At 40.2% G+C, this 13,005-nt stretch overlaps 1 protein-coding gene across 3 annotated transcripts in view; it reads right to left on the bottom strand.

The window, feature by feature from the left end:
* The window catches only part of abcc8 (ATP-binding cassette, sub-family C (CFTR/MRP), member 8), a 164,274-nt gene extending 151,705 nt beyond the window's left edge, over positions 1-12,569 (bottom strand). For 2 of the 3 annotated variants that reach the window (XM_059973945.1, XM_059973946.1), the window contains exons 1-3: positions 12,413-12,560; positions 12,175-12,316; positions 311-432 (exon numbers count right to left, since the gene is read on the bottom strand). In XM_059973945.1, coding sequence (XP_059829928.1) covers positions 311-432; positions 12,175-12,316; positions 12,413-12,560 — 412 coding nt within the window. Of the gene's footprint in view, positions 1-310; positions 433-12,174; positions 12,317-12,412 lie in introns of all 3 variants that reach the window. The other variant, XM_059973947.1, reaches the window with a different exon arrangement.
* Positions 12,570-13,005: the final 436 nt, after the last annotated feature.

Here is a 13,005-nt window from a genome sequence, read left to right as displayed (position 1 = left end):
TGTTCTCCCAAGAGGCAGGAAGATTTTGTTGGTGACACAATCCTTTACCCCTCTCCTGGTCAGTTCTGGCACCTAACATACTTGCTTGCAGCAATAAGAATTAGTAATGACTTAGAGAATTCTAATAGATACTAATAAAGATCGGGTTTTCAATTAAGTACATTATTGTGGTATTGTGTAAGAAATATCATATGTAGCCTTTTCACTGAATATTCAGGTGAAACCAGCATCAAGTATTATTTTGGCACTTGGTAAGTCTCTAATCATACAGAGTCTTTCCCAATTAAAAAATTATATAAAAAATACCTACCTAGCAATAGTTTGGGAAAGTTTGATGTTTCAATGTTATGATAATAAATGATTGATGTAATCGCAGCCAAGAAACCCATTCCAGCTGGCATATACAGATGCAAATGGCGTGTCTCTGTAAACCTAGGTAATAGAGATGAAAATATTTACCAATAGGTGAACTAGGAACAAAATTCAGTACAATGCTTAGAAAATGATCAAACTGTTTACTCATTTGGAAGGATTTTATGAATTACAAGCTTTCTTACACACATACACACTCTAGATATACAATACTGTATCTTCCAATGTTCTCTTGCTTGTAACCTTACCTATAAAACAGTGGAAACTACAGTTAGATGAGATCAGTGGTCAACTAGCAAAAAAGACTCATTCTGTATTTGGAAAGAGGATTCTGCATTTGATTGAATATTCACCACAATCGATTCACAGCAAAAATCTGAAAATACTCTTTGATATCTACATCAAGAACTAAAAAGGATCTAATCTGAAGACCCATCATTTACCTCTGCAATTATGGCTTTAAACCAGTAAGAACAGATGAATTAAAAATGAATCATTTATTTGCTCTGTTGAGTTCTAATTATTTGACACAGCTTCAACTGAGCTATGAATTGACATAAATCTACAAGATAAGGTCATCAAGAGTCTCACAGGTCACAGATAACTACAGTGAAAAGTGAAAAGCAGCAGTAAAAAAAGGTTGACCTTGCAAAGTGAGAATAAGTGAGATAGTATCAGTGGAACATTATTATAACCCAACTTCTTGTGATTCAAAGGTTTCAGATTTCCTCACCAAGTCTAAGCAACATAGCTCTAATTTGCTAATCTTAAGCACAGTTAATAACAACTGATATTAAAATTTTTAAGGGCTCTTTCAGCTTTCTCAGTTGTTATAAGAAGAGTATCTAAAAGAGATTTACACCATAAGACCATACAACCTAAGTGCAGAATTAGACCATTTGGCCCATTGATTCTGCACCACCATTCAATCATGACCAATCCCTTTTCCCCCCTTGCTCAGCCCCACTCCCTGGCCTCCTCCCCATAACATGGAACATAGAAACACAGAAAACCTACAGCACAATACAGGCCCTTTGGCCTACAATGCTGGGCCGAACATGTACTTTCTTTAGGATATTACCTAGGTTTACCCATAGCCCTCTACTTTTGAAGCCCCGTGTACCTATCCAGGAGTCAAGAAACCCTATCATATTTCCCTCCAACACCATTGCTGGCAGTCCATTCCATGCACTCACCACTCTCTGCGTGAAAAACTTACCCTTGACATCTCCTCTGGACTTACTTCCAAGCACCTCAAAACTGTCCCCTCTTGTGTTAGCCTCTGACTATCCACACCCTCATCCATCTAAATTTCAGCGAATACAGTCATCAATGATAACACCTTCGTTCATGGAATCATCCTTGTGAACCTCCATTGAACTTTCTCCAATGCCAGCTCATGTTTTCTCAGATGAGGAGCCAAAAACTGTTCACAATAAATGAACAGTAAATGAACAATAAATGAATAAATGAAATAAATGAAATACCTTATAAAGCCTCAGCATCACATCCCTCCTCTTATATTCCAGACCTCTTGAAATGAATGCTAACATTGCATAAGCCTTTCTAACTATCAGCTCAATTTGCAAGTTAACCTTTAGGGTGTTCTGCACAAGGACTCCCAAGTCCCTTTGCATCTCAGATTTCTGGACTTTTTTTCCTGTTTAGGAAAATAGTATGCACATGTATTTCTACTACCAAAGTGCATGAGTATGCATTTTGCAACATTACATTTCATTTGCCACGTTCTTGCCCATTCTCCTAATCCGTCTAAGTCTTTCTGCATACTATCTGTTTCCTCAACACTATCTGCCTCTCCACCAATCTTCCTATCATCTGCAAACTTGGCAACAATGCCATCAATTTTATCACCTAAATCATTCATATACAGCATAAAAAGAAGTGCTCCCAACACCAACCACTGCGGAACACCACTAGTCACTGGCAGCCAACCAGAAAAGGATCCCTTTATTTCCACTTGCTGCCTTCTATCAATCAGCCAATACTCTAACCATGCCAGTAACCTTCCTGTAATACCATTTCAAAGGCCTTCTGAAAGCCTAAATATACAACATCCTCTACATCCCCTTTATCTATCTGACTTGTAATCTCCCAAAGAATTCCCACAGATTTGGCAGGCAAGATTTTCCCTTAAGGAAACCATGCTGACTTTGTCCTAGCTTGTCCTGTGTCACCAAGTACTCCATAACCTCATGCTTAACAATTAACTACAACATCTTCCCAACCACTGAGGTCTGGCTAACTGGTCTATAATTTCCTTTCTGCAGCCTTCCTCCTTTCTTAAAGAGTGCAGTGACATTTGCAATGTTCCAGTCCTCTAGCACCATGCCTGAGTCCAATAATTTTTGAAAGATCATTACTAATGCCTCCACAATGTCTACTGCTACCTGTTTCAGAACCCAAGGGTGCAGTTCATCTGGTCTGGGTGACTTATGTGCCCTTAGGTCTTTCAGGTTTTTGAGCACCTTCTCCCTTGTAACTGCACTCACTTCTCTTTCCTCACACCCTTCAATACCTGGCACACTGCTAATGTCTTCCAGAGTGAAGACTGATGCAAAATACTCAGTTCATCTGCCTTTTTGTCCCCACATATTATTTCCCTGGTCTCATTTTCTAGGGGTTGTATATCCACTCTCATCTCTCTTTTATTTTTTACATACTTGAAAAAGCTTTTACTATCCACTTATTGACTGCACACTATCTTTGCTTATCTACCATCCATCCTATCCTGAGTCCCTTCACTCCGGTTCCCACCCCACTGCCTAATTGTTTTAAACCCTCCCCAACAACTCTAACAAACCTGCTTGTGAGAATATTGGTCCCCCTCGGGTTCAGGTGTAACCCATCACTTTTATACATGTCATACCTCCCCCAAAGAAATCCCAATGATCCAAGAACCTAAGGCTCTGCCCCCAGCACCAGCTTCTCAGCTGTGCATTTATCTGACAAATCACCCTGTTTCTACCCTCACTGGTGCGTGGCACAGGCAGCAATCCAGAAATAACTACCCTGGAGGTCCTGCTTCTCAGCTTTCCACCTAGTACTCTAAATTCTCTTTTCAGGACCTCTTTGCTTTTCCTTCCTATGTCATTGGTACCAACATGTTCCAAGACATTTGGCTGCTTACCCATCCCCTCCAAAATGTTGTCCCTGACCCTGGCACCTGGGATGCAACATACGAATCGGGTGTCCCTTTTATATCCACAGAATCTCCTGTCTGTTCCCTTGACTATTAAGTCTTCTATCACTACCATTCCCCATTCCTCTCTTCTCCATCTTTCCCTTCTGCACTATGGAACCATGCTCAGTGCCAATAAGCTGGTCTCTGTGGCATTCCCTTGGGAGGTCATTCCTCATGACAGTATCCAAAGCTGTATACTTATTATTGAGGGGAATGGTCACAGGAGTGCTCTGGGCTAACTGTCTATTCACATTTTAATTTCTCCTGACAGTCACCTGCTACTTGCCTCCTGCAACTTAAGGGCGACTACTTCCCTGTAAATCTGATCGATTATCTCCTCACTATGCCATACAAGCTGAAGGTCATCCAGTTGCTGCTCTAGATCCCTAAGACGGTCTTCAGGGAGCTGCAGCTGGATGCACTTCACATAAATGTATTTCCCTGGGAGATTCTGGGTTTCCAAGGGTTCCAAAGTCCGGCATGAAGAACACATAATGGCCACTTACTACACTGGGTACAGTAAGAGAAGTAAAAAGGGAACTTTAACAGAAACTTACCCACAGCCAACGACTCTTCTGAGCCGAAGCCTCCTTTGAGCCAAAGCCTGACATTCCTACTCTCACCACTGGCCTACTCCCAACAATGGCCATTCCGCTTGTCCTTGTGTACTCTTAAACAAACCTCGCTGACCTGCGAGAAACCCATTCGTATGGCCTTCTCCTGCCGCTGAATGGGCTGCTGGAATGAGCCTGATCACCTGTGAGGCATCGTGTCGCTGTGGCCTGCTCCTGCCGCTGATTCGGCCACCTGCAAACTTCATTTGCAAGTAAGGAATTTTCATATCTGAATTCTTGTCAGAGACTTCCGTAATTTAAATTTTCATGCAGGAGTACCATATCATGGAACTGACCCTATTGTCAACAAGCAATCTTGGATCTTGTTCATTTGCTGGCTTATTTCCGTCCTTCCCTGGTTTTACTGGGATTACACAAAGCCATTCATTTCTGCTATGCTTTTTAGCTCATCAAAACCTTCTCTACTGCTAACTTCCCATTTATTTTCCTACCAAGGCCATCTGGATCAGATAGGATATTATGGTTAATTCTGCCTTATCCAATCTATTGACCAAACCAGGGAAATCGTTTTGTGCTCTATCTGGCATCATTCCTAACAGATGGTGCAGTAATTACCTAATTCCTGGTTCTCCAATCCATAATAAACTCTGAATATGAGAGATAGTGCTGGTTCTTCAAGGAGCATACAATGTTCATTATGCTGCGGCCAGGTCACCATTACAGAGCAGGAGTAGAAAGGACATGAAAGCTACAGTAAATATTGATTCAGTAGATAGGGGAGAAGAAAGGCTTTGGCATAGCGACATGAATGATTGCATGATGGTACCTTGCTTTCCTGTGCCAGGTTAAGAATGTAATTGTAAGGCTACAGGATATTTCAGAGAGAACTTATGTGTGACAATAGTGTACTGTAGGTAAAAATGACGAAGTTCTGTCGGAAAGTTACAAGGAGCTGAGGATGAAATTGAAAAACAGATGTTAAAAGACAATAACCTCCTAATGACCACTGATCTCTCAAACCAGTACAGACAGAAATTGGAGATGAATGAGAACAAATGAATGATTGAAATGACGATGCTGGAGGAAAGAATATATATTCCTAAGGCATTGAGACTGTTCTGGTGACGTGGGAGTTATACAAACCAGACAGGTTATGTTTCAAGAGGGTTGGAACCAATATTCTTATAGGAGCTTGCTGCAATCACTGGGGAAGGTTGGCACTAGTTCAGCAGGGGGTGTGAGAGAGGTCAAACCTTTCTACCAATTTGAATAGAATTTTTCAGAGATAAAGAAATTGAAGGTAGGGCAGTTGATGTAGTCTGTATGGATTTCAGAAAGGCTTTTGGTAAGCTCCCACATATGAGCCAGATCCAAATAGTAACAGCCCATGGGATCCAGGGGAGATTTGCAAACTGGATCCAAAATTGGATTGGTAATAGGGTGATTTTGTGAGCTTGCAACCGATGGTGTTCCACGTGGATTAGTGATATGACATTTCCTGATTGTTATAGCACATTAACAACTTGGAAATGAATTCAGGAGGTATGATTTGTAAATTTCCAGATGATATAAAAACCAATATTGTCATGAAGAGTGCTGAGCACAGTCATAGGCTACGAAATGATATTTAGCAGTTGATAAGATATGTGCAACAACAGCAGGTGGTATCTAATCCTAGTAATTGTGAAATGATGCACTTAAGGAATAATAAGGATAGGACAGACACAATGTGTGGAAGGGCCCTAGACTTTGGTGTACAAGTCCTTGAATTCCTGTAGAGGTCATTACAGATAAATAATGTGATGAAGTAAGCATGTGGGAACGGGTAAACTCTATTTATCTGTTATGGTTGGGATTTCAGTGGTGCTAGACAAACAGCATTTCAGAACTATTGCTGTTATTGCATTCATAATCCAATATGCTATTAGTTCACTTTCTTTTTAGATGTTACACATTTTATTAATACATTTTTCAGTGAATTCAAGAGAGTATGGGGGGCGGGGGCTGTGAGATAGGTAAACATCAAGGAAGCATGCCAAATAGAACCAGTTGAGTATAGACAAAGCACACAGATCAGCTTCATGAATATAGAGAGAATACAGGAATACAAGCACTATCAGTGAAGAGGCAGTACATGAACCAGGGCCTCGGTGATTGGAAGCTAGCATGGGAGCTAGGACTCTGGTGAGCGAGAGTATGGAAACCTGAGTTCCAGTGAGCTAAAAATGGAACATGTAAACAGGGACAATTGTGAATGGAACAGAGCACAGAAACCAGGTTCCAGTGATCCAAATGCTGAGCTATTGGGTTTGCTAAATATCTGGATGGCAGATTATCAGGGTTTTACTATACATGACTTGATTCGGTGAGAGAGAGGATATAGAGCAGGTAAGTTATGGTACAACTTTACTGAAATGTTACCTGGGGTTAGCAGTTATGAGACTGGGTTTGTTTACCTTAAAGGGGAGATGGTTGAGAAGGACCCTGATTACAAAATTATGAAGTGCATAGACAAGGAAGATAGCAAGAAACTATTCACCATGACAGAGGTATCTAAAATGTGTCATAGGTATAGGAGAAGCAGAAAGAAGTTCAGATCTGAGAAACATTCCCCCTTCCCCTCAGACGGTGGATGGAATCTGGAAGGTAACTATTGGGGAACAGAGGCTGTCTTGGTAAACAGGATTAGTATAGATGGATATTTGATGATCCACATTGATGTGGTTGGCCAAAGATTCTGTTTCTATGCCATATGCCTCTATGATATTTTACTACATTCAGGGAAGTTGCCCATTTCACATATGCCCATCAACTGCCCTTTCATTCTTTTTACTACTAACCTACAGTAATTCATGGTGGCCATCTTACTAACGGTACATCCTTGAGACATGGGAGGAATTCTGAGCATCCCGAGGAAACTCACGTGGTCACGTAGGGAATGTACAAACTCCTCATGAGCATCACTCAAAGTGAGGACCGAACCCAGGACCTTGAGGTGCAAGGCTGCAGAACTAACTGCTGCTCCATTGTCCACTATTGACTGCTAGCTTAGACACTTTTATCTCATGCTTCTTATTCTGAATGTTTCCAATTAAGGAACTGCTCAGTCTCTCTCCTTAATATCAGTCCTATTAATATCAACAGCTTGTAATATTGCTGCAGATTCTATTACATTCATCTAGTCCCTTATTACATTTTTAACAAAATTTTTCTCAATATTAAAACAATTTCAACTATCTAAGTAAAGTTCTGTTGAAGATGTCAGTTTCTGACTGAGTAGGTGCAATTTGTAAGACTAATTGACCTTAACAATTGATATTAAAAGCAACAGCTAACCAGATAATTAATCATGTTTAACTTTCAAGTGAGTGCAACGCAACAATTCATTACATTATAAATTGAATTTTGCTTATACTAATTCTTCACTCTATCACTTGCACATTTTGCAAAATCAACCACTTACAACAGATGTCACTGTATTTCTGTATATATCATGAATTTTGCACAGATAGTGATAGTGGGACAAATTGGATTCATAGCCATAGCAGGGTGAATTAAACAGTAAATTTTTGTGTTCAATAAAATTCACAAAGAAAGAAAGAAAGAACGAAATTGAACATTGCTGTCAGAAAGAATTTGTTTATCCAGAAATGTCTGCTACTATAGTTTTCACTGACAGATTTGGTTTGGGAATCTTTACAACGTTGTGAACTGAGGGCAGTTGTAGATACTCCTAGTAAAGCTGAGGTAGGTGTATTCACAAGTAAATGATCTTTAAGAACAAAGCACATAATAATTATTGATAGGCAACCCTTCTGGCTCTGAAAATTAAATCTTTATTCATCTTATATTCCTTCAAGAGTAAATCAATGTGGACATTTAATTAAAACTTCCATATTTAAATTTCTTTTCTCTCACCGCATTTATTTTTTTAATATCATCTTTCTTTTCAATGTTTCATTTTGTTTCTGTTCATAATTTCATTACATGCAAATTAAATCCAATATGTACTCCAAAGGCTGCAAACATTTTGTGGAATACTGCTTAACGAGAATCTTCAAGCCATTAAGATACTGTATATTTTAACTGCTGCTGTGCCTTTATATTCTGTCAAATGGCTTAACAACTATAGTATTAACATTTCCATTGTAAATATTTGCAGACTAATCCTAAATGATAAATATCAAGTAAACAATTGTCATCTGATACACAAGATACTAAAGAATTGCAAAACAAACACTAAGTCAGTGTTAAAAAATACTCTCAAAAATCTTTTGCTAGTTTCAATATTGCAATTTGAAATAATTTCAAATGTCCGGCTATGTTACAATATTCCAAAATGTTCTATCCAATTATTACCATCCACAAGTCCAATAACTACTGCTGATATTGTGTGACCAAACAAAAATATCCAATTGATAGCGGCCTAGTTAAACACTGAGTGTAACTAAGAAGCATAATCATTAAATGGATGCTGCATTTCATGCTGGCAAAGAATGTATTCCTTATGAAAATATGCTATTGCATCTAATTATTATTTCCCAACTATAACTTCAGGACGTATTAGTGAAACAAAACAGCAGATAGGATTTTAAAAAGCTGATTAACAGTAAGTTGTGACTTAAAACGGAAAATTTACATTTCTACTTTAACGTGCAGGAAATATAGTGTCAGCAGTAGAAGAATCCTATGCTGTCAACTTACCTTTTTTCTAAAGAAAGTATTAGACCACGACCATACTAGAACAGGAAAAAAAAGTGTTTTCGAACCCTATTAATGTAAAATATGGATCACTGCATTTTTTTTCTCTCATGCTTTTTTGGAAATTTGAGCACAGTGTAAATATTGACATTTGCTGCTAATATTTTATTGAGGCCCTAGAGACAACTTTAATTTTCTTGGCTACATAATCTAAATGTTAGAAAGACTAATAATTAATCAACTTTTTCAGCCTCTTCCTTAAACAAATTAAGGCCAGCAATATTGTGAAATTCATAACTTTCCCCTTTCTCAAATAATTTTGGTTTTAACCATTTCATGCTCATGTTAAAGAAAGGGTAAATTTGAGGAAAAGCTTTTGAAATACTTTTCCATAATTGAGCAACGAAGAGGACTCATGATTTAGCAGTGTGAGAAACTCTATTTTTAAAAAAATAAAGTCATTGCTTTTGCACAGTCTTTATTTTTCAATGTATAATTTTTATGTATGTTATGTGTACTTTCTTTACCTGTGCCTGTGATGGTGCTGCAAGCAAGTTTTAAATTGCACTGTATCTCACCACACTTATGCACATGGTAATAAACTTGACAACTTGATTTCCATTTCCAGGGTGAGCTTTCCAAGGCCTACATATACAGTCAGGTCCAAATCATGGACACATCCATAGTTTAACATTTAATCAGCTGAACACAATTGATCTCATTTCTGATTTGCTTTCCTGGTTTTGCTTTGCTAAAGTACTCACCCCTGCCCTGTGTGAAAAGCCAACAATTCAATGCAATCAATTTACCTTGAACTAAGAGTCATAGTGAGGTAACTGTCTCCACCCACTCAGGCAATGTTTCTAGATTCTAACCACCCTCTAGGTGAATAAATTCTTCCGACATTTTGAAATTCTTACCCCTTAGTCTAAATCTATGATCTCTCATTTTAGATATCTTCTGCTATAGAGAACAACTTCCTACTACCTACAGGGCAAATAATTATATATCCCTCTATTAAGCCACTCTTCAGCAACCTGCACTTCAAGGCAAACATTAGCCGTTGTAGTCTCTCTACATAACTAAAATGCTCCATGCTAAGCAACATCCTTATATGTGTCCACTATAGTGTGGCAACAAGATCTGCATACAGTGCTCCATTTGTACGCCATCAATTTTATAAAATTACACCATAATCTCACTGTCGTTATATTCTGGGCTGTAGTACAAGTTTCACTTCACCACCTTACTTGCTTTGCCACCTTCAGGCACTGTTGAAAGCACACCAATGTCTCTCTGTTCCTCAGTACTCCCTCGGGCCCTACCATCTATGTCCAATAATTATGGGTCTTCCCAAAGTACTATATTAGGATTAAATTCCATCATCCGTTGCCTTGTCCATCTTATCAATTCATTAATAACATTCTGTAGTCGAGGACTACAATCCTATCAACAATGCCACCAATGTGCATATTATCTGTGAATTTACATTCCCATCCACATTATTAATGTCTGTAATAAAGAGTAAACGTACCGACATTGATTGCTGCTTATGCTGGTCCAATTACAAAATCAACCATACACCATCGTGTTCTGTTTCCTATTAACAATTTGAATCTAATTTGATAACTTCACATAGATCCCATGGGCTTTTGGACCTGTTTAAATGTGATAAATCAAGTTTTCAAAAAATCTTAAATAAACAAAGTATTTGGATGCAGGATAGCCTCCCCAATCTTATTAGATTTTCCATTTAAAATGTCTTCCAGAAAAAAAAAGTTCACTGAATAAGGTTCAAAGTGGACGTAGCTTATTGGCATTCTAATATCATGTTTGCCATTCAATTTATAATTCAAAGGATACGTCACTGTGCTGGAGTCTATTTTAAGGTCAATATAGAAGCATAATTTTGCATCAAATACGAACAGCAGATTATTTTACCTAGACTCTGTGAGGCAGCAGAAAACAGGCCCTCCGGCCCAACTAGTCCATGCCAAGCTGGGTGCCCAAAAAGCTAGTCCCATTTGCTCACACTTGGCCTACTTCTCAGCACAGAGGGGGCACAGTAGCACAGTGGTTAGCACAACCCTTTACAGTAAAGGCAATCGGGTTCAATTCCCAGTGCTGTCTGTATGTTCTCCCCATGACTGCGTTGATTTCCTCCGGGAACACAGTCTAAAGACTTACTAGCTGACAGATTAATTAGTCATTGTAAATTGTCCCATGATTAGGCTAGGATTAAATCAGGGGATTGTTGGCGGCGTGTTGCGACGGGCCTATTCTGCACTGTCTCACAATCAATCAGTAAACAAAGAAACCCCCGCCTATCCGCCTATTTATCAAACACACACGAAATGCTGGGGGAACACAACAGGGCAGGCAGCATCTATGGAAAAGAGTACAGTTGACATTTTGGGCCTAAACCCTTTGGCGGGACTGGAGAAAAAGAGCTGAGGAGTAGAATTGAAAGGTGAGGTGGGGTGGGGGAGAGAAACGCCAGGTGAAGCGTGAAGTGGGGGAAGGATGAAGTAAAGAGATGTGAAGTTGATTGGCGAAAGAGGCAGAAGGCCAAGGGAGAAGAAAAAAGGCCAGGAGCAGCAGAGGGAGGTGACGGGCTGGCAAGGAGATAAGATAGAGGAAAAAGGTGATAAGGTGATGGAAGATGGTGACGGGGAGGGGGAGAGGTATTATTGGAAGTTTGAGAAATTGATGTTCATGCCATCAGGTTGAAGGCCACCCAAACGGAATATAAGGTGTTGTTCCTCCAACCTTGCCTGCCCATCGCTTCCCTCTGCAGCTCCTCCGCCTCTTTTTTCTTCCATGGCTTTCTGTGTCTTTCACCATCTTCCCAACTCTTTGCGTCATACACCCCCCACCACCAAGTGTCACCTATTGCCTGGTGTTTCTCTCTTGCCCCTCCCCACCTTTCACATCTACTCAGCTTTTTCTCTCCAGATCTGCCGAAGAGTCTCGGCCTGAAACGTCGACTGTGCTTGTTTCTATAGATGCTGCCTGGCCTGCTGAGTTCCTCCAGCATTTTGTGTGCGTGTTGCTCCTATTTCCAGCATCTGCAGAATTTCTCTTGTTCGCCTATTCATCCATTCGTTTTAAAAATTGGCGCGAACGCAGAGTCTCTAGTACACCAGGCATTATGTCCTCTTAACCCTTCCCCACCTCCGCTTCCAACCGAGCCCTTCCCTTCTTCAATCCTGAAGGGGACAGTTGGAAGCGAACAACTGGATCAGGCAATGAAATAAAAAGCGCGCTCTGCTCCAACAGTAAAAATAGCCCCAGACGATGTAGAAAACACATGCGGCCACTTACCCATCCGAAACGATCCCCTCCGCAATTTCACACACCAGTACAAACAAGAGTATAAAAGTAAGGATCCATCGCAAATTATGTCCAGGAAAATGTAGCCACGTGCTGTGATGAATGTGGACCTTGGAGCTCTGACTTCCCCAGCCTTTAAATCCAAAACATTTAATTGAGAAGTTTACATCGACAGTGCTGCGAACATACACGTAAATAATGTTATCCGAAGCAGCCGGATCTAGCTTACCGATGAATAATATCGGGAAGGTGATGAAGAGCAGTAACACATGTGGGACAACGTTCAGAGCGTCCACGAAACAGCCGTTGTTGAGCACTCCCCTGTCCACATTGTAGGCAGCCGTGTCGTTGTCGTTGCCACAAAAAGACAAGGACATGGTCGAAGTGGGACTCTGGTCAAAAACGTACAGAGGGATAAAGGGCAAGCTTTAGAACACATTCAGGGAACCATTACGTAAACGACCCCGGAGAAAATAACCCGGGAATCCTGAGTAGGAAGGACTTTCAACAAGCTGTCAACCTTGCTGGCGAGTGAGCGTGCAGATCCATTTCTGTCATGACATCAGTAGTTCGCGCTGATAAAACGAAAACAGGGTCCAGCTTTAGAGACTGCAGCAGCGGCTCACTTCTGCAACCCTAAGCAAATCTAGCAGCCGCTCACAGTTGGCCAAACGCGCATCGATGAAAGAGTGAGCCGTGCAGTCTGTGAAGAGAATCAGCCCAAGACGTGACTCATGCGACATTTTCGTAATTAGTGTATAAAACTGAAAACTTTATTCAGTAATTACCAATAGACTTTCGCGCATACTCACGAAACAAGTG

The sequence above is a fragment of the Hypanus sabinus genome, chromosome 7 (genome assembly GCF_030144855.1).
Source record: "Hypanus sabinus isolate sHypSab1 chromosome 7, sHypSab1.hap1, whole genome shotgun sequence".
In the NCBI taxonomy this organism is placed as follows: Eukaryota; Metazoa; Chordata; class Chondrichthyes; order Myliobatiformes; family Dasyatidae; genus Hypanus; species Hypanus sabinus.
The sequence above is the reverse complement of the archived record's forward strand: the minus strand, read 5'-3'. Positions and strand labels throughout refer to the sequence as shown.